Consider the following 22446-nt stretch of genomic DNA (forward strand, 5'->3'; position numbering starts at 1 on the left):
TTCTGTCTCTGACAGACTTACAATATCATCAGCAAACCTCAAAGTGTTTATTTCTTCTCCATGGATTTTAATTCCTACTCCGAGTTTTTCTTTTGTTTCCTTCACTGCTTGCTCAATATACAGATTGAATAACACTGCAGATAGGCAACAACTCTGCCTGACTCTTCCCAATCACTGCTTCCATTTCATGCCCCTCGACTCTTATAATTATGATCTGGTTTCTGTACAAATTGCAAATAGCCTTTTGCTCCCTGTATTTGACCCCTGTCACCTTCAGAATTTGAAAGAGAGTATTTCAGTCAACATTGTCAAAAGCTTTCTCTAAGTCTAAAAATGGTAGAAAAGTAGGTTTGCCTTTCCTTAATATATCTTTTAAGGCAAGTTGTAGGTTCAGTATTGCCTCACGTGTTCCAACATTTCTGCGGAATCCAAACTGATCTTCCCCGAGGTCAGCTTCTACCAGTTTTTCCATTCGTCCGTACAGAATTCGTGTCCGTATTTTGCAGCAGTGACTTATTAAATTGATAGTTTGGTAATTTCCACACCTGTCAATACCTGTATTCTTCGGGATTGGAATTATTATATTCTTCTTCAAGTCTGAGGGTATTTCGCCTGTCTCATACATCTTTCTCACCAGAAGGTAGAGTTTTGTCATGGTTGGCTCTCACAAGGCTATCAGTAGTGTTAATGGAATGTTGTCTGCTCCTGGGGCCTTGTTTCGATTTAGATCTTTCAGTGCTCTGTCAAATTCTTCACGCAGTAGCATATCTCCCATTTCATATTCATCTGTGTCCTCTTCCATTTCCATAATATTACCCTCAAGTACATCACCCTTGTATAGACCCTCTATATACTCCTTCCACTTTTCTGCTTTCCCTTCTTTGCTTAGAACCAGTTTTCCACTTCAACTGTTGATATTCGTGCAGGTGGTTGTCTTTTCTCCAAAGGTCTCTTTGATTTTCCTGTAGGCAGTATCTATCTTACCCCTAGTGACATATGCCTCTACATCCTTACGTTTGTCCTCTAGCCGTCCCTGCTTAGCCATTTTGCACTTTCTGTTAATCTTATTTTTGAGACATTTTTATTCCTTTTTGCCTGCTTCATTTACTGCATTTTTATATTTTCGCCTTTCATCAATTAAATTCAATATCTCTTCTGTTACCCAAGGATTTCTGCTAGCCCTCGTCTTTTTACCTACTTGACCCACTGATGCCTTCACTATTTCATCTCTCAAAGCTACCCATTCTTCTTCTACTGTATTTCTTTCCTCTGCTCTTGTCCATTGTTCCCTAATGTTCTCTCTGAAATTCTCTACAACCTCTCATTTTTCCAGTTTATCCATGTCCCATCTCCTTAAAACGCCACCTTTTTGCAGTTTCATCAGTTTTAATCTACAGTTCATAACCAATAAATTGTGGCCAGGGTCCACATCTGGCCCTGGATATGTCTTACAATTTAAAACCTGGTTCCTAAATCTGAAACCTTCCAGTGTCTCCAGGCCTCTTACACATATACGATCTTCTTTCATGATTCTTAAAGTGTTAGCAATGATTAAGTTATGCTCTGTGCAAAATTCTACCAGGTGGCTTACTCTTTTGTTCCTTACTCCCATTCCATATTCACCTACTACTTTTACTTCTCCTCCTTTTCCTACTGTCGAATTCCAGTCCCCCACGACTATTAAATTTTTGTCTCCCTTCACTATCTGAATAATTTCTCTTCATCATCTGCAGAGCTAGTTGGCATATAAACTTGTACTACAGTGGTAGGTGTGGACTTTGTATCTATCTTGGCTACAATAATGCATTCACTATGCTGTTCATAATAGTAGCTTACCCTCACTCCTATTTATTTTATTCATTATTAGATCTACTCTTGCATTACCCCTATTTGTTTTTATATTCACCTGACCAGAAGTCTTGTTCCTCCTTCTACCGAACTTCACTAATTTCCACTATATCTGATTTTAATGTATCCATTTCCCTTTTCAATTTTCTAACCTACCTGCCTGATAAAGGTGTCTGACATTCCACACTCTGTCCCGTAGAATGCCAGTTTTCTTTCTCCTAATAACGACATCCTCCTGAGCAGTCCCCGCCCGGAGCCCGGAGATCCAAATGGGGGACTATTTTACTTCTGGAATATTTTACCCAAGAGGACGCCATCATCATTTAACCATATAGTAAAGCTGTGTGCCCTCCGGAAAAATTATGGCTGTATGTGCATTTTCAACTTCTCACGGCGTAATGAATAATCCATTAAATTTCGGGCATGCAGCCGCGCAAATAAAATTTCTTCTACTGATATTTCGGCCGCGTATCGTCCGGCCATCTTCAGAGCGAGTTCCAAGACTGACGACAAGGTGCCAAGCGCGGCCTTATATGCTCCACCGCGGCGGTACTGCGCGTGCGGGTCGCCGTAAAAGTGATGGCACATTAGGACATGCCGTACATCGGAAACCAACGCACACAAATCTATACCTTCATGCCAGTAGCTGCCATCACTCTTCTCAGAGCATGGGTGTCCTTAAGACCTTAGTGCATCGGGCTCACTGTATATCCGATGAAAACAATTTACAAGGAGAGCTAACATACCTCAAGAGTATTTTTAAAACGAATGGATATTCTCCGCAACAAATTCGTAGAGCATTCGATGCAAAACCTAAAAAGAAGGTATGCGATGGGGAAGAAGATAGTAATTTCTTCAGATCTAGGGCGTTTCTGCCTAATGTGGGTGCTCTTTCTTCAAAGATAGGCCGTATTCTTGAGAAACACTGTGTTAAGGTGATCTTCCGGCCCCCCATGAAGATTGCGGCTTTACTCGGCTCCGTGAAGGACGATTTACTGCTTCGTAAGGCGGGTGTGTACCAGATTCCTTGCGGAAATTGTGAGCAGTCATACATAGGTCAAACAACACGCACCGTTCATGAGAGGTGTGTGGAGCACGGAAGATACACACGCTTATTACAACCAGACAAGTCAGCTGTGGCCGAACATAGTATTGATACGGGTCATTCCATGAATTACAGTGATGTGAAGATTTTAACATCCACCTCTTCTTTTTGGGAATCTGTATTCAAGGAAGCCATAGAAATTCGATTAGCCAACAATTTAATAAACAGAGACAATGGTTTGGACAAAGCATGGAATCCGGCTCTTGGAGTAATTAAATTGCAGAGAAGTCGTCACCGTGTCACCGCCGCCGATCAAACATCGATAAGTATATCGAATGTCCGTACGCCTTCGCCACAGGCGGCGCAGCATCTGTGACCCGCATGTGCAGTACCGCCGCGGTGGAGCATATAAGGCCGCGCTTGGCACCTTGTCGTCAGTCTTGGAACTCGCTCTGAAGATGGCCGGACGATACGCGGCCGAAATATCAGTAGAAGAAATTTTATTTGCGCGGCTGCATGCCCGAAATTTAATGGATTACGGCTGTAGTTTGCCGTTGCTTTCAGCCATTCACAATACCAGCACAATAAGGTCATTTTGGTTAATTTTACAAGGCCAGATCAGTCAATCATCCAGACTGTTGCCCCTGCAACTACTGAAGCGGCTGCTGCCCCTCTTCAGGAACCACACGTTTGTCTGGCCATCTTCAGAGCGAGTTCCAAGACTGACGACAAGGTGCCAAGCGCGGCCTTATATGCTCCACCGCGGCGGTACTGCACATGCGGGTCACAGATGCTGCGCCGCCTGTGGCGAAGGCGTACGGACATTCGATATACTTATCGATGTTTGATCGGCGGCGGTGACACGGTGACGACTTCTCTGCAATTTAATTACTCCAAGAGCCGGATTCCATGCTTTGTCCAAACCATTGTCTCTGTTTATTAAATTGTTGGCTAATCGAATTTCTATGGCTTCCTTGAATACAGATTCCCAAAAAGAAGAGGTGGATGTTAAAATCTTCACATCACTGTAATTCATGGAATGACCCGTATCAATACTATGTTCGCCCACAGCTGACTTGTCTGGTTGTAATAAGCGTGTGTATCTTCCGTGCTCCACACACCTCTCATGAACGGTGCGTGTTGTTTGACCTATGTATGACTGCTCACAATTTCTGCAAGGAATCTGGTACACACCCGCCTTACGAAGCAGTAAATCGTCCTTCACAGAGCCGAGTAAAGCCGCAATCTTCATGGGGGGCCGGAAGATCACCTTAACACAGTGTTTCTCAAGAATACGGCCTATCTTTGAAGAAAGAGCACCCACATTAGGCAGAAACGCCCTAGATCTGAAGAAATTACTATCTTCTTCCCCATCGCATACCTTCTTTTTAGGTTTTGCATCGAATGCTCTATGAATTTGTTGCGGAGAATATCCATTCGATTTAAAAATACTCTTGAGGTATGTTAGCTCTCCTTGTAAATTGTTTTCATCGGATATACAGTGAGCCCGATGCACTAAGGTCTTAAGGACACCCATGCTCTGAGAAGAGTGATGGCAGCTACTGGCATGAAGGTATAGATTTGTGTGCGTTGGTTTCCGATGTACGGCATGTCCTAATGTGCCATCACTTTTACGGCGACCCGCACGCGCAGTACCGCCGCGGTGGAGCATATAAGGCCGCGCTTGGCACCTTGTCGTCAGTCTTGGAACTCGCTCTTAAGATGGCCGGACGATACGCGGCCGAAATATCAGTAGAAGAAATTTTATTTGCGCGGCTGCATGCCCGAAATTTAATGGATTACGGCTGTAGTTTGCCGTTGCTTTCAGCCATTCACAATACCAGCACAATAAGGTCATTTTGGTTAATTTTACAAGGCCAGATCAGTCAATCATCCAGACTGTTGCCCCTGCAACTACTGAAGCGGCTGCTGCCCCTTTTCAGGAACCACACGTTTGTCTGGCCTCTCAACAGATACCCCTCTGTTGTGTTTGCACCTGTGGTATGGCTATCTGTATGGCTTTGAAAATTGGTATATGGCTTCTTGGTCAGAATAAAGAAATATATTTTTGGAAATTTAATGCTTATGGGGGTCAAATAGTGAGTGAAAAAACTTTTTAAAAATAGTTCATTATTAATGAACTGCTGTAGTATTTTTAGAGCTATATAGAGCTATGTCTGTGAAAACTGGTATTTGACTTCCCGATTACAAGTAAAAAGTGCATGTTTCAGTGCTTTTGGATATTCGACCCCTAGGGGGGTTGAAATAGGGGATGAAACTTTTTACGGAATTATTTCATTATGCAAGCATATTTGAAGCTAAATCTATGAAAATTTGTGTTTTGGCTTTTCTGTGAGAAATTTAAAAAAATACACATTTCATGTTTTTTGGAAACTCAACCCCTAGGGGGTGAAATAGGAGGTAAAATGTTTTATGAAAATATTTCTTTGTGAAAGCATTTGTAAAGCTAAACCTTTGAAATGGTGTTTGACTTCCCTGTCTCAAAAAAAAGTGTTTTGGAAGTTAAACCCCCTGAGGGAGTGAAATGGGGAATGAAAAGTTTCATTTTCTTTTGGGAACTGAACCCCTAAGGGGTGATATAGGGGATGTAAATTTTTAAGAATATATTTTGTTATATTAAAAATGTTTTAGGTCTTAATCTATAAAAATTGGTATTTCACTTCTCAGTTAGATGTTAAGGAATATGTCTTAGGGGGTGGAAATATCATCATAAGAACCCAAAGGAATGATTAAAAAAACCTTTGGACTGCAGCTATCAGAATCACTTTTTGATGAGAAGTACATTCAGAAAAGAACATGCTTCTGTGGCCTTAATTAGCATGCAAACTCTAGAAGAAGTTGTGATTAGTGAACAACATAAAAAATTGATTTAAGAAAACCAAAAACAACTCTGCAGACCATACAGTCTATGTGAGCAAGGCAGTGAGCACTAAGCTAGTGAATCTATGATAACAAATAAGTTCACAAAGTCAGTTAGGACAGTTAATCACAATCTGTAATAAAAATATGTGTGCAGAGCCCTCAAAAATTATAACTAAGAAAGAGTTGTGTTACATTGCAAATTGTAGTACAACTGATGCTAGAGAAGGAGGACATAGCCAAGGAAATTGGGCATATTGCATCACTTTATATTAAATAACACTCACCAAATACATGACGATACTTATGTTCAGTATACTGAATTTAGTTATACTCTTTCTGATTTTGAATTGCATAGTAATTTAATTGTGCTAAAATAATCTTAAATGTGGTGTACATAGGTTTTCCTCCATTTTGGAGAAACATTTGAGCTGTGGTGCTTCATATACATAATATTATTTTCATATTCTTACAATGCAATGTGTAAGAAATATTGAGTGATACAGAAAAGGTTTGCTAGATATGTATATAGTATTATTGTAAACACGTGTGATAGTGTTCAAAATACAGCTTAATGCTGTATGATGTTTAAAACATGACTAGCTCATGCTTCTTCTTCCACAACACACAGGATTGGTATCTTAATTAACGAATGCAATCGTGGTTGTTGGTATTGTGATATAATTCTCTTATAAAAAATAACTCCGAGAAATAGGATAAGTTGCTACTCACAGTCTCTTATCAATAACCCACAGTAAAAATTGTACCATTTACAGTTTCTAAGTTCTCTAATAATTTCATGAATGGTTTGATTTTATGTGGCAGTTGCTTGTGAACACTTGCTACAGGAAGAAAATTGTCATATTTTTGTAATTTCAGTTGACAGCTGTTTGAGATCCTTCATAGTCATCTCCAATTTCACTCTTAATGTTATCTCATTCCGTTTAGGAAACAATCCCCCCGTGTTCATCCAGACAATCTAAGGCACTAGTCAGAAGGGCAATTTGCATCATCACCCAATACTAGCTTCTGTGAGCTCCAAAGTGAAAATGTGTGCTGGACCAGGATTCGAACCCAGGATCTCTTGCTTACTAGGCAGTTGCATTAACCACTGCATCACCCAGACACTGTGTTTATTGCAGTTGTACAGACTATTTCAGCAGGCCTCTCAGCTGACCCAAATTCCCACCTAGCACCACCTATCCACAGTCACCATCCATATCCTCCATGCTCACTACTTTCAGATTTCCACAGGAGGTTAACGTACTTGTGCATCTGCACTGAAGATGCTGGATTCATTGTCCATTGAGGCGAATCAGATGTATGAATGCTTGGTCTCTGTTGTTTTGGACATGCCCAAAAGAACAGGCACACCGCAGAATATGGTCAGAATGACGCCAAATTGCAACAGAATATTAACGGAGAAGGGGGAAAATGTATGGCAGAATAAAAATAAATAGTTACAAAATGTAGGAATAGATGGCACTGTGAGCAGTTTAATTTAATAGTGGTCAACTACAAATGACAAAAGAATCATACAACAATGTCTAAGGTGTACATTTGACATTAAACAAGCTGTACTACTCAGTGTGCATCGGTGTACAGGTGTGATACTGTTAGTTACGCAAGCCTATCCACCACAGCAAGGTCATATCACATCGGATGGGAAAAATTGGTTTTTAATTGCCCCGAGGCCAAAAACCACATAAAAAGCATCAATCACATAGGTTTTTAACTGCACTGAGTCCAAAAATGACATAAAAAGCATAAATCACATCAGTTTTAAATCCTGAGGCCATAACCGCACAAAAAGCATCAATCCAAATCAAATCAGATTACTAATTTCCATGTGACTGGCACAAAACATGTTCAATATACTCCCCACCATTTTCTGCAACAAGTTAAAATTGAAAAACAGCATGTTCCACAAATGGTTGAAGTGTTTCTGGGGTCACATTCAGAATGTGTTATGGAATATGTACTTTCAATGCAGCTAAGTTTGTAATCAGAACACTGAACACAACATCTTTCAGGTAGCCCCACAGCCAGAAGTCACACGGATTAAGATCAGGTGATCAGGATGGCCAGGATGTAGGGAAATGGCAGCTGATAATTCTAGTATTTCCAAAATGGCACTTCAGCAGCTGCTTAACTGGATTTGCAATATGCGGAGGGTTGCCACCTTGCATAAAAATGATCCCATCCACACATCCATGCTGTTGGAGAGCTGGAATGACGTGGCTGCGCAAAAGACACTCACAGCCCTTACCAGTGGCGGTACAGGTAACAGGACTGGAAGTACCTGTATCTTCAAAAAAAAGATGGCCTTATGATAAATGAAGTGGTACTGGTTCATTTGCGTGTGGTTAATCCGTTGCCCATATCCGACAATTCTGTGTATTGACATAACCTTTCAGATGGAAGTGGGCTTCATCTGTCCACAAAATCTTCCATGGCCCATCATTGTCCAATTCGTACAAACAGGAAATTCTAAAGCAAAGATCTCTCTTGCTGGCAGGTCAATGGGAAGCAACTCCTGCACATGGATAATTTTGAATGGATCACAAAGATATTCATATAAAGGAGGATATAAGATGGCTTTTAATAAAAGTAATAAAAATAATGGAACATAGTTAAATTAAATCAGGCAATGCTGACAGAATTGGATTAAGTAATGATACACTGAAAGTAGTGGATTAATTTTGGTATTTGGACAGTAAAATAACTGATGGGCAGCAAAATAACTGACGATGGTCAAAGTAGAAATGAAGTAGAATGTACACTGGCACTCAATAAAAGTGTGTCTGAAGAAGAGAAATATGTTAACATTGAATATAAATTTAAAGTGTTAGGAAGTCTTTTCTGAAGTCAGTTGTATGGAGTGTAGCCTTGTACAGAAGTGAAATGTAGATGACACGCAGTTCAGACAAGAGTAAAACTGAAACGTTTGTAGTGTGGTGCTACAGAAGGATGCTGAAGCTCAGGTGGGTTGATTGTGAACTAATGAGTAGATACTGAAAGGATTTGGGGAGAAAAGAAATTTGTGACATAATTTGACTGAAAGAAGGTATCAGTTGATAGAACATTTCTAAGACATCAGGTAATTATCAATTTAGTATTGGAGGGATGTGTGTGGGGTTTAAATTGCAGAGGGAGGCCAAGAGGTGAGTATAGTAAGCAGGTCCAAATAGATGTGGGCTGCAGTTTACTTGGAGATGAACATGTTCACACAGGATAGAGTAGTGTGGAAAGCTGCATCAAACCAGTCTTCAGACTGAGGATCACAACAGCAATGTGGTGTTTGTGTTTGGATTTTTGCCCCATTATGGTATTGGTAAGTACTGGCCAACCCTTTTGTCTCCTTGTAATTTTATAGTTTTTCAAAGTGGATTTTTCTTGGTGAAATAAATAAAAATACGGTGGCTTTTAGATTTGACAGTAGGTTATTAAGTCTTCAGAATATGTGTACTTTGCTTTATCAGATGAAAACTGATTTTATATATTGCACTCAAAAGCATTCTTATTGCATTGCCATTTCAGCACAAAAATCTGGTTTTATCTAAATGGTTTTGTTCACTCTGTAATTGTGTATATGCTGTAATCAAAGTTACTGACAGATTGAGTGGGTGTACTGGACCAGGACTCAAACCGAGACCAGGACTCAAACCAAGTCCTTGCCTTAAGCAGTTATTGCTCTCGCCACCAGACATTTCCATAATTGCCCACCTGAAGCTATGAATCAAGCAAATTGTATTCCTGCATGAGACACTCACTAAGACGCAAGAGTCTGTTTTAAGTCCTGGTCTGGCATGCATACTGTTTTAATCTGTCAAGAAATTGCACCAGGTGTTGTAGTTTGCGATGCTGCTGTATACTTGTCATCATTATGTCCACTATAATTTAGAAGTTACTTACCAAATTAGAATACTATCTATTCTTCAGTGGACTTATAAATGAAATTGCAGGAAAATATGCATTCCACTAGTATTTGTTAGTAGGTCTTCCATGACAAGCAGTCTGTGCTTTCCACGTCTTCCATAATCAATGGATTTGTTCCTGTGGAAAACAGATTACACAGTGGCTGATGTGCAACACATGTGAACTATCCACACAGGTGTTTCAATTTTACAAAATGAAGTACTTTCTATATTCCTAGGAAGTAATAAAGCAAATAACACTTAAATGAGCATATATGCTTTATCTTTCTGTTATTTAATGTTGATATTATTTTTGTTGTTTAGAATGAAAGCTTTGCATGCAAAACCAATTGAAAGTTAACTTCTTCAAATATACATAATGTGGAAATTATTTTTGAGTTAATCTTACACAAACTTTGGTTTGCTTCACCATACATTTTGCTCAGAAATCTTCATGAGAAGTTTCTAACTCTGAATCAAGAAATTGAAAGCTATAAAAAGTCAGCTAATGATGAGATGCTGAAGAACGAGAAACTCACAGGAATGCTTCAGAAATTACAGATGGATTTAGCAAATGTAGAGAAGCAGATCTCAGTGAACAATGATAAGAGGATTCTTATTGAGACACAATTGTCATCAAATATGGCAATGCTTGAAGAAACAGAAAAATCTCTTGAAACAGCTGTCAATGTAAGTTTTCCATGGTAACTCAGTTACATAATGTTTAAGTCATATTTTTGGTAAGCTTCTAATGCTTATTTTGGTAGTGAGTAACTTAAATGAAAAAAAAATGCCTAAAGTGGCTGATAAGGAAATAGGATTCCTGGGTCAAATCCTGAAGTATGTAGACTGTTCTGTTTAATTCCATATAAAATTTATATACTCATGGTAGAAAGCGGGGTTTTGTTGTATAACACCGTGTGAGGATGACATGAATGTTTTTTGCTCTCATCACAGACAGAACGTAAAAGGAGGATAGGTAACATGTCTGAATGTGTAATCATTTTATGTACATGTTTGTTACTTGTAAGTTGTTGATAACTTTTTCCACACTAATTTGTTTATATAAAAAGCTACTTTAAAACATGATGCACTAAAATAAAAATATTGTATGGAGTGTTGGAGTTGGGCAGTTCAGATGTAGTCTTAACAGTTCTTGTAGTGAGAACTGCTAGTATGTCCTCCTTTCAGTCTTGTAATTTGCTCTCTAAAACACTTTCAGAGATCTTTCATTTACCAAAGAACATAAAAACACTACCTTTTATGGTTTCCAATGTTTTAATATTTTTTTGTTACTCATCAAACCTGAGATCTCCTGTTGTTTGTTTGAAAGTGCAAGTCTTAGTAGGTTTTGGTTTGTTGATAGCTTTTAAGTTTCATTCTACAGTATTGTATATCAGTTTAATCATATTAGGAGATAGATCTTGTGGCACAATACTTTTCATGTAAACATTTGCAGTCCATTCACCAAACATTCAAAGAATCATATTGTCATCCACTCTTTTCTCATTTCCTTCACATGTACGTTTAAATATGAAATAAATATTAAAACAACAATGAAAATTCCTGAATGGAATAATATGCAAAATAAGGGAAACCATTGAATTGCAGACAGGCACAATGAAAAAACTGTTACATATCATTATTTAATAATTATTTTATGTGTAGCAGTCTTTTCATTCTGCCTATCTGGAGCTCAACGTGTCATCTATCCTTTTCCTAATATTGTTTATATTCCACCCTTGAGTCTTCATTGTTTGATATAAGGGAGAGTCAACCACTCGTCTATAGCTGATTGATGTGTGGCACATAAAAACATGCAGCAGAAAACTATTTGTACTAGATTTTCAGCTCTTGCTCTTTCTCTAATAGAAGTACACACATTCACACACACAACCACACACACTCCCATGGTCACAGGAGACAGTGCCATATGTTGCCCCACATTCATAACACAATACATACATGCCACATTAATACAAATGCTCATAAATAAACTGAGACTGGTAACAGGAAACTTGTTAGCATAAAATGTTTGCATTTAAAGGTTTCCAAATTCTGCTCAGTTTGACCTATAAAAAATGTGTTGCACTCTGTGAATTTAAGTTTATAAACTATGGGATTATTATATTGTTTCTTATTTGCCATGCCAAGTTTTTGCCTTAGTATTTGTACAATGTCCCCTTCAGTCTGATAGGTAGCGGTATTGTATCTGAAATGAGTTTTGGTGTTTTTTTTCTGTCATTCATCCTTCATATGTCAAAGTGACATATTTCTTCTTAATTTTTAGCTTCTTATTGTTACATGCTTTTATTTTTCTTAAACAGACACATGGTGTATCCTGCATCCATTTGTTTCTGTGACCTGTTTGGCAAATCACAGTTCTCATTGCAATTTATCTTTGCCTAGGGGGGTCTGAGTGCCCTACAGCACACCATTAAAAGTATTTTCGACTGGATGGCAAGTAGTTTATCACAACATTCTGTTCCAGTTCTATGGTGAAGTGATTTTTAGGATGCTGCACATTTAACAATCCTGTTTTGTTCATTTTTCCTCACTCTAAACAATGCAATGGTGTCATACATTTACTGCTGGTAATAACTCATTATCACATTAATTTCTGGGTAAGAGCTAAAAAAAATTGTTCTTAAAGTTGTTCAGAAAAGTTACTGCCAATATTGCTGAGGGGCAGTTGTCCATGGCCAGGCAGACAACTCACACAAAATATTTGCCACTAAAAATGAAATGGTTGAAAGCTAATGCAAAATTCAGCAAATATAAATGTGCAAAAATTTCACACTTACTCCTTGACAGGTTACTTACCATTTATTCCTAATAGTGTATGAGGCAGATTATTATTTAGAGATTCACAGTGTGTAACAAGGCCAGCAAACACAATTTTTACATTATACATATGTGAGAACCTTTGTCTATGTTGACTCGCACTTATGGGATAATGCTGTACCCAAGGGTTCATTAACTGCTTCCCTGTCTTCTCAAAGAACCCACATAGACTCATTACCATTATGGAGCGCTACTTGTGTTCTTGTTTCTGGCATTCTAGGATTCATTCTAAATAATAATTTAAATTTATCACTTGGGGTAAGAAAAAGTTTCACTGCTTCTAATTTAGCCTTTAAATCAACTAAGAATTTCTTTGTCAAGTACTTTTTAATTTCTGGCTACTGAAAGAACGGCATAGTTGTGCTTATGTAACCCATCTCATCAATGTCAACAATTGTGTTTCCTTACTTCATTTTAATTTCAGTTGTCTCATTAGTATAAAATTTTGAATTAATTTCGTTTGTCTACCTTAAAGTGTGCATGCTTACAATCTCTTTTGCCTTGTGTTCAATAGGTTGTTTGTTACTTGTAAGTTATTGATAACTTATTCCACACTAATTTGTTTATATAAAAAGCTACGTTAAAACATGATGCACTAAAATAAAAAAAAAAATGTGTGGATTGTTGGAGCTGGACTGATAAATGTCTTGTGAAATTTAGTCACTTTTGTTTTCCTGCTTGCTACTTCCACATCCAGAATCTTATGTTTGATGTCCTATCTCAGAACATAGTATTTTACTTGTGCTTAAGCCTTTTATTCAATAGTTTTTGTTCATTGATGGCAAAAATAATGTTAAATTAACTGTCATATTAGACTTTATTTATATGTCACACTTTTTCCATTTCCTCCCCTGGATCTGTGTCAGTTTTACAAAAGTTAACTATTTTTTTCAAGTGCACTACAGTTTTGGCATGCTTCTGTCTTCAGCGTGCAAAATTGCAATGATGTTAGCAGATTCCATAACTGTACGAAGGTCATTCAATAATTAAAGAGACAAATAGGTCTGGGGAAAAACTGTATGTAGGGCAAGTTTGGTACTTTTATGGCTTTAAGTTGGCATCACTGGAATGAGCCCTGATCAGCTGATGTATCAACATTATTTTGTTTATAATCTCAAAAATACATTTCAAGAGCACGAGTCTTCTTGAAACGTCCACATTAGTTGAACAGTATTCTGTTATTTGTTTTTTACTCGCTGAAGGGTTGAAACCAGTGAATATATACTGTAGAATGTCTAAAGTTTATGGTGAAGGTTGTATGAATCATGCAAATTTTTACAAGTGGGTAGAGCAGTTCAAAAATGGTCGTGACTCAATGACTGACAAATACTGTTCTGGCTGACAAGTTGCAGTTTCAACTCCCTCATTTGAAATTCGAATTGATATTATTCATGCTGACTACCATGTGACTGTGGAAATGATAGTTTATAAAGTTGAAGTTATTACTGGTATAGTTTATAACATTATCTATAACAAGCTGAAGTACTGCAAAACATGTCCAAGATGGGTCCCAAAAGAGTTGACGCAGCTACACAAGGTAACAAGGTTGAGAGTGTGCACAGAGCTAAAGGAACATAATGAAAGAGAAGATGAACACTTCCTCAACAAAATTTTAACTTGTGATGAAACTTGGGTTCACTATTATGAGCCAGAATCAAAAAGACAAAGCATGGAGTGGGAGCACACCAACTCACTTGTCAAGAAAAAATTCAAAACCCAAGCATCAGCAGGAAAAGCGTCTTGACAGTGTTTTGGGATGCTCATGGTCCAGTTTTCTGTGATAATCTTGAAGAGTGGCGTACAATAGAATCCAATACTACTCGGATTTGCTTTTAAACAAGGTGAAGCCAGCCATGAGAGAGAGACGTCGTAGATCTCAGAGGAGAGGTGTGATTCTTCAGCAAAACAATGCACATCCTCATATTGCTCAACTAACCTTCGACAAAATTGCCTGGGAAGTACTGCCTCATCTCCCTTACAGTCCTGATTTAGTACCTAGTGATTTTCAGTTGTTTGATGCACTGAAGCAGGCATCACATGGGAAGGGATTGCAGGACAACGAGGATGTGATGAAAAAGTATGTGGGAAATTGGTTCTTTGCAGTCAGAATAAAAAAAACTTGTAGTCCATTGGAACAAGTGCATAAATGTTCAAAGGAATTATGTTGAAAAGTAGAAAAAGTATTGTTTTGTAAAAATAAACACTTTTTTCTCCAGACCAATTTGTCTCTTTAATTATTGAATGACCATCGTAAATGTAAACTGAATGTTGTTTTGTTAAACTTATCTTTTTCAATGTATCTTGCCCTAATTTTCTGTCTTACTCACATTTGTGCCACTTTCTTTTTCACTCCTTTTCGAACATAGCACTATTAATAACCTTGACCCTTGCAAACTTTGGCGCTACCCCTAATTGTAAATAGTTGTTATTGAATTCAACATATGAGCTGGCTTTCATAATTTTGAATTTTAGTTTGAAGAATGTTATCACATCCCCCCACAACCTCGTTAGGCACTGTCTTTTTTAAGTTGGTCATACGAGGTGCGACAATAAAGTAATGAGACTGATTTTCTTTGCAAGATGTGGCAACACTGCAGGCTTTCGTAGGCACAATATTTTTTGGCCTTGGTGTATAAGCTGCTTCTAGTCCAAGTGGCACATTGATGCAACTACTCAGTCGTGAGTTGTTCTGTAATAAGTTAACACGTGTTTGTGTCTCTTGTCATGGAAACGTATAATATTGCGCAACTGTATGCCATTTCTTTTTGCATTAAATTGGGTGAAAAGGCGATGACAACTTACGGCAAGCTCCAGAAGGCTTTTGGAGAGGAGGTTTTTTCAAGAGCTCAAGTTTTTCATTGGCATAAAATGTTTAGTGAAGGCAGAATGAATGTTGAAGATGAAGACTGCAGTGGACGACCATCAACCTCACGGATGGATTCAGCTTGACCATGGTGCATGAACTCATGTGACCTGATCGAAGATTATCCATGAAAAGGATTGCAGAAGAACTGAACATCAATCAAGAAATGGGTTTGTCTAGTGATAACAGAAGATCTAGGTATGAGAAAGATTTGTGCAAAAATGGTCCCCAAAAATCTGACGTCACAAGAGCAAGAAACACGGAAAAATGTGGCAGCTGATCTGTTAGAGCAAACGGAAATCAATCCAGAATTGTTGAGCCGTGTTATCACTGGTGATGAAAGTTGGGTTTTTCAGTACGATCCAGAGACAAAACGCCAAAGTTCGCAATGGTGCTCAAAGGGATCACCCAGACCAAAAAAAGCTTGCATGTCAAAGCCAAAAGTGAAATGCATGCTTGTGTGCTTCTTTGATTCCAAGGGAGTTGTTCATAAGGAGTGAGTGCCTCCTGGACAAACAGTTACCCAACATTACTACAAAGAAATTTTAGAAAGACTTTGTAAAAGAGTTCTTCATCTCCATGCCAACATTGCTGATAATTGTATTCTACATCACAATAATGCGCCATCCCATACTGCTCTGTCAGTACAGCAATTTTAACCTTAAAACAAATTTCAATACTACCACAGCCACCTTATTTACCAGATCTCGTGCCGTGTGACTCTTTTCTATTTCCAAGAGTCAAAACAGCGGTCAAAGAAGTGTGTGCAATCAGAAGGGAAATACTTTGAAGGAGACAACACTAAACTTGACTAAAATGGTAAGCAACGTTTTTTTTCACATCAGTTTCATTGCTTTATTTTCGCACCTCGTATTTCCCAGGAAGGAGTGATCCACAATCCTTACTTCTGGGGGGGGGGGGGGGGGACCTTTTTTTTTTTTTCAATGTATTATTTCAAGGCTGCCTATTTCCAAATGTATTGAAAAATATAAAAGCAAATGATACTGTAGACCTAATCCTGATTTTATAAGAATTACTAAGATAAAACAAATGCATAATTAATAGCTGATGATGCTGGGACATAAGATGTTACACCACCTGTCTGCTGTGGCAGCCCACTGGGCACTGACTGCATTGAGCTTAATAATAACAAGACAGAATTTCACTGTGGGGCTCCATTTGAACTGCTACAAAGGACTTATGAAAAAGAACAAGAAAAGAAGAAAGTTTTGTTGCTCCTTATCGACAGATGTGTTTTTGAAATACTGTGATAAGCTTTGTAATGTTTTATGTATTAATTGTTTCAAATGTGTATTTAAATTTCATTAGTATGTGTAGAGGGCTTATAGTAATTTCACAAATTTTTGCACTAGTATGTGTGACTGTGAACTTGTAGTCTTACTATACAATTTGTTTCTATGTAATTACTGAAGGGAAATTCCATGAAAAGTAAAAGTTTTGTTCTGTAACACTTCCTGTTCCTTTGTTTGGTGGCAACACAGCTTGTATCATAAAAATGTCACTGCATGTTTTTCATATTCAGGTCTGTCTGTTTTCATGTTAATACTGCAGGGTATAAATAAATAAATAAATAACATTTGTATGCAAATGTTATTTATTTATTTATTTTGATCCGACATCAACTGATTACAATTTTTTTGTTACAGTCTTCTGGATAAGTCAGAGCCTTGCTTAGTAGAGTTACATATTATTACCTGGTATTAATATCTATCTAATTTTTTCTAAATTTAGTCAAGAGAATGGTGTTAAGTATGTGGACTAGACATAAAAACAATTTGCTGTTGCAATATATAGATTAAAAAATTTATGTTATTTCCATATATTTTACAATTTGTGACATGGTCTAAGATCTGAGATTCATATATTTTTAGAAACTGGGTCTTCCATCACTCGATTGTACTAAATCTAGAAACTCTTCTATTGAATACATGGATTGTTTAGGAGCCATAATTTTAATTTCTTTTTTGGTTCTGTAATGGTCATTTTGGAGATATTAGGGTGGAAGCAATTCAGTAATTTTATGCCTGTGTAGTGAGGGTTTGTCTCATAAAGTGTGGTTCTATGAGAGATATTGTGAGGTGTCTCTCTATCTCTAATGTTGTGATTGTGTATTTCTTCATTAAGTGTTTTGTTACTGTTTATTGCCATAATGGTTATCTTAAGTACATACAGTTTATGAACAGTTAGTATTTCAAATTCTCTAAATAAATTTCTGCAGGATTCCCTGGCACATTTCTTTCCCATAATTCTAAGTGCCTTCTTCTCTAAGGTAAGTACTCTTTTCATATTATCTTTACTGCTGGACCCCCGTACCTCTATCCCATAGCTTAGATGGGATTCAAATAGTGCAAAATATATTTGCCTCACAGTAGTAATGTTACAAGAAGGTGTGAGTTTTCTTAGGATAGCTTTTTGCAAATATCATTTACATGATCAGACCACTTGATGCTGCATCAAGTATCAGGGCAAGAAACTTGGTCGAGTATTCTTTTTTCATATAATCATCGCCAATTAAAATTTGGTTTTAATGGGTTTTTTGCCTCCAAAGATCAAATTCAATATAGACTGATTTATTTGTATTTAATTTTAGTTTGTTTTCATTAAAATACTGCAGAATTATGCCTGCTGCAATATTGGATTTCATTTCAAGTTGTGAATACCTAGAATTACACCATATTAATGTGGTATCATCTGCATATAAGATAGCTGTAGCAGGCTTTGTTATAGACTGCTCAAGCGTTTGGGATCCCTATCAGGTTGGATTGAGGGAGGACATAGAAGCAATTCAGAGGCGGGCTGCTAGATTTGTTACTGGTAGGTTTGATCATCACACGAGTGTTACGGGAATGCTTCAGGACCGGGTGGGAGCCTCTAGAGGGAAGGAGGCGTTCTTTACGCGAATCACTACTGAGGAAATTTAGAGAAGCAGCGTTTGAGGCTGACTGCAGTACAATTTTACTGCCGTCAACTTACATTTTGCGGGAAGACCACAAAGATAAGATAAGAGAGATTAGGGCTCGTACAGAGGCATATAGGCAGTCATTTTTCCCTTGTTCTGTTTGGGAGTGGAACAGGGAGAGAAGATGCTAGTTGTGGTACGAGGTACCCTCCACCACGCACCGTATGGTGGATTGTGGAGTATGTATGTAGATGTAGATGTATCATTACCATAAATAATATAAAGGACTGGTTCTGATATCCACCCCTGTGAAATACCAAAATTAATGTCAATGGTGTTTGATTTGTATCCTCCCTCTGTAGTGGTAATAGACGCAAACCACTTCCTATTTTTCAAATTGGATCTAATCAGATTATGGGCTGTGCCTCGAATGCAATAGTTCCACAGTTTGTCCAGCAATATTGTAACATCAACACAGTCAAATGCTTTTTGTGAGTCTGGATAGATGCCTCATACATGTTCTTTATTGTCTACTCCTTGAGTGATGTCTTTGATTAAGTTGGATGCTGCTGTGTTCATAACCATGGAATCACCCTAATATGGTACCTCATACAACCATTGTTTTGTAAATAGGTGGAACTTTTTACCTGTGGAATACTTAAAAATCAGAATTATGTCCATAGCGTCATTTGGTATCATATTTTTCAACTAATCCAAAGATGTGTGACAGTGCCTGAAACTAGTAGTCTCCAAATAATAAACAGCAGTCAACAAACTGCAAAAAAGTATTTTTGCGCAAATGGGGTGTGTAGATCACTTTTTAATAAAAAGTATGTTCAGTTTTTATTAGTGATCAGCCAGTCCATGTTTGTCAATCATTCCTAACTGAGCATTGGTAATTTTTTATCATAAGTTTTAATATCTAAAATAGTATTTATTTTATCATCAGTGTAATTTTACGTAGGTAAGTGCATGATTACATTTGTGTTTTATGAATTTTAATGAAATTTTTAAACTTTTACACCTTTTAACCACACTTAGCTTCCTGTACTTTAGTAACCATACTAAAGATCTCATTGTTGGGCACCCTAAATCCCATCATCACCACAAATGTTTTGAGGGTGAATATCTCTTGGCTGAACTGGAAGGAATACACAGAGATAATAGCAATATAGAACCTCATCATAAATTTGTAGCAATAAGTGTCTTTTCACTATTTACTGTTATGTTAACACAATCCTTAGCTTTGGAATCAGATTTTGAGGGTGAAAAGCACAAAATAAGAGCAGTACATAAAATCATCACTGGCCTTCCATGGCAAGAGATCCAGATTAAAATTCTTCAAGGAAAATAAACAAAAATATGAAAATAGTATTTCCTATCAAGGAACAAAATTTTACACCAAAATGATCAAGCAGATTAAAAATACAGCTGAAACCAATGTAATTAAAGAAGAAGTCTAAGCACACTTCATAAAAATATTTATATTGTACACATTATATCATTAAAATCCATATGGAAGCCATTTTTGTCTTGTTTTTGCTTCAACTCAGTGTTTATTTCTCTATGTTACTTTGACTAACTTGACCTGATACAGGTAACAGGTAGACTTGTTTCTTTCCACTTCATTTTAATTTGCCAAATGAAAGCTACCATTAGTGTTGCCTGTCTTTATGTGGCTGCATCTACTGTCATGTAATGAGTAAAATATTTTTTCAATCTTTTTTTATATGAATATAGTTTAAAAAGAGTTGTTCATTTCATAAAATTGTGTTTCAATGGTTTCATTAAAATTCAGGATAAGTGGGTTACTGCTAAGCAGCCAGTTTTGTGACTAACATTATTTCTACCAGTTTATCTTTGTTGTGGGGATTGGTTCTCAAGAATAATATTGTTTTTTATATAAATATTTCAGGAGGGAAAGAAGCACAGCAATGAGATATCTGCCTTGCATCGTGAACTTGAAAAATTGTTAACAGAGAGAACTCAATTAGAGGACAAAATTTTAGAAGTAATGCAAGAGCAAGTGACCCAGGACAAGTCAGCAAAGTATTTGAATGCATCACTGCGGCAGCTGCATGAAAAGACGAGGAGTCAGGTAACAGATACTACAAAACATTCTTTAAAGTCATCTTTGTAATAATTGCCCACCTGTCACAGAATTACTGACCCAATGTTTGTATTTATTGTTCTTAACCCTTTAAGTGCTGTGGACGAGTTTACTCATCATGCTCCATTGCTTGTCAGGTGCTGAGTACATGTTTAAACAAGGCCCCTGGGTTTCCCTTAAGTGCTGTTGATGTGTTTACATGCCGTTCCTCTGACCCAACAGCTGCTGTGGAGGAGCTACTTCCATATCTTGGTTAATAAAAAAGATCTAGTATTTATCATAAACTACGTGTCTCTTTGTTTGCTTTCATTTGCAAAATACCTTGTTTTGATATCTTGAATCATTTATGAAATATGACAGTTGTTATGACTACAAGATTCCTGATGTACAGGGACAGAAGTGGGCATGCCATGTGCAACCTTCTGCCTGATATAAAAACCAATAAGTAAAGAGTGAAATGAGATAGCATTCTGCTCTCAATTTTAAATAAAATTTGAATATGTTATCTACATTTCTTACACAACAATGGTTGAGCTAAAATCAGTCATAAGCAATGTTTATGCAATGTGTTTTTGCCTCCGCAAACTCTACAAAATTTCATGCAATGGTCTACTTAATTTCATGCAGCACAGTAACGTTTCTGAATAATGAAAAGCAGTTCAGTCCTCTATCAAAAGAAGATATCAGACTGTGAGAAGTGCAAAAATCAAATTTATCCTCTGAATGGTTTCCTTAAAATCAGATAATAAGTATTGTATAGCAGCTGAAATGCCATCTCTAAGCACAGGTTGCAGTATTAGGTGACCAGTACAATAGTAACAAAGCTGCTCTCATCACAGAATATAGAAAAAACATCTGTAGCAGTCAAAAGGTTAATTAGGAGAATGAAAATATTTCCCAACTGTCTATTGAAAAATAGTTTTATGCATTCTCTATAAATTTTAGGTAATCGTAGTTTGGAAATGAGAAAAGCTAAACATTAAATATAACAAATGCTCAGGTGAGGAAATCTAGAAAGAAATTGGAATGTAGAGGAGTGAAGCTTAGGGGTGAGAGGAGACATAATGAAAAGTATAAATAGCAGAAAGATATAAAAAGCATCAAAGAAAAGAGTGTGTGAAGGAAAAAAGGAGGTTAATGTAAATAAAAAGGAATCAGATGAAAGATAAAGATAGTTGTTGATGTAACTAAAAGTGGAACAGGTATATGCATGTGGGTCATGAGTACAAATGACTGTGAGCACAAATATTTGTTTTCCATGCTACACTCCTTGTTTTCTCATAAAAGGAAAACATTAAAATTTCCATTTCATTTTATAAGACCTGTTTCAGAAATGCATTTATACGCATTAGTATTGTTCTCCTAAAAGACTGGACTAGGTGACCCACGTTCTGTATGTTCCTTAACTTGTTCTGGCAGAATGTAAATAGCTTTCAGACAAATCCTTTTTCTGGGCTAGACCACACACACACACACACACACACACATGTACAACTACATTTTATGAGTTGAGGGGTTGTGTTGAGTCGAGTGGGTGAGAAGAGAAAAGAGATGGGGATGCAAGCTTGGGGAAAGATGGTTGATAGCTGGGAGTAAGGCAGCAGGCTGTATTAGATAGAAATGGAGGAGAGAGGGGCAGCAAGTGCAAGGGATAGAATTGCAACACACAGTTAGTGGAGCCAGTGAGTTCAAGCAGCACATGTACATCATAAGTATTTTTATCATGAACTGACGATGCAGATTATTCCACTTCAAAAATTAATGTCCAATGGGGCTTTGGATGGCAATTTTCGTTGTTCCAATAGGATCAATAATGTACAAGAACTCTTTGTGTAAGAAATCATGTCATGTAGAAGAGATGGCTGTTAACAGATGCGTCTTTTGGTGTTTGATAAGCATTTTAATATGTAATTTCTAAAAGCATGAAGATTATATTAATTGTTTTCAGCCTATATAATGGAACACGTGAGTTCTGCATGCATGATGCACTTATACAAAAACTGCCTTTTGTTGTGGCAA

General features: G+C 37.3%; 1 protein-coding gene across 1 annotated transcript in view; it reads left to right on the top strand.

Moving 5' to 3' along the window:
* LOC124776218 (coiled-coil domain-containing protein 40) overlaps positions 1-22446 on the top strand; it is a 366819-nt gene that overhangs the window by 185063 nt on the left and 159310 nt on the right. Inside the window, exons 6-7 of the mRNA XM_047251072.1 lie at positions 10137-10380; positions 20233-20415. Of these exons, the coding sequence (XP_047107028.1) occupies positions 10137-10380; positions 20233-20415 (427 nt within the window). The remainder of the gene's footprint in view (positions 1-10136; positions 10381-20232; positions 20416-22446) is intronic.

Source organism: Schistocerca piceifrons, chromosome 2 (assembly GCF_021461385.2).
Source record: "Schistocerca piceifrons isolate TAMUIC-IGC-003096 chromosome 2, iqSchPice1.1, whole genome shotgun sequence".
Taxonomy (NCBI): Eukaryota; Metazoa; Arthropoda; class Insecta; order Orthoptera; family Acrididae; genus Schistocerca; species Schistocerca piceifrons.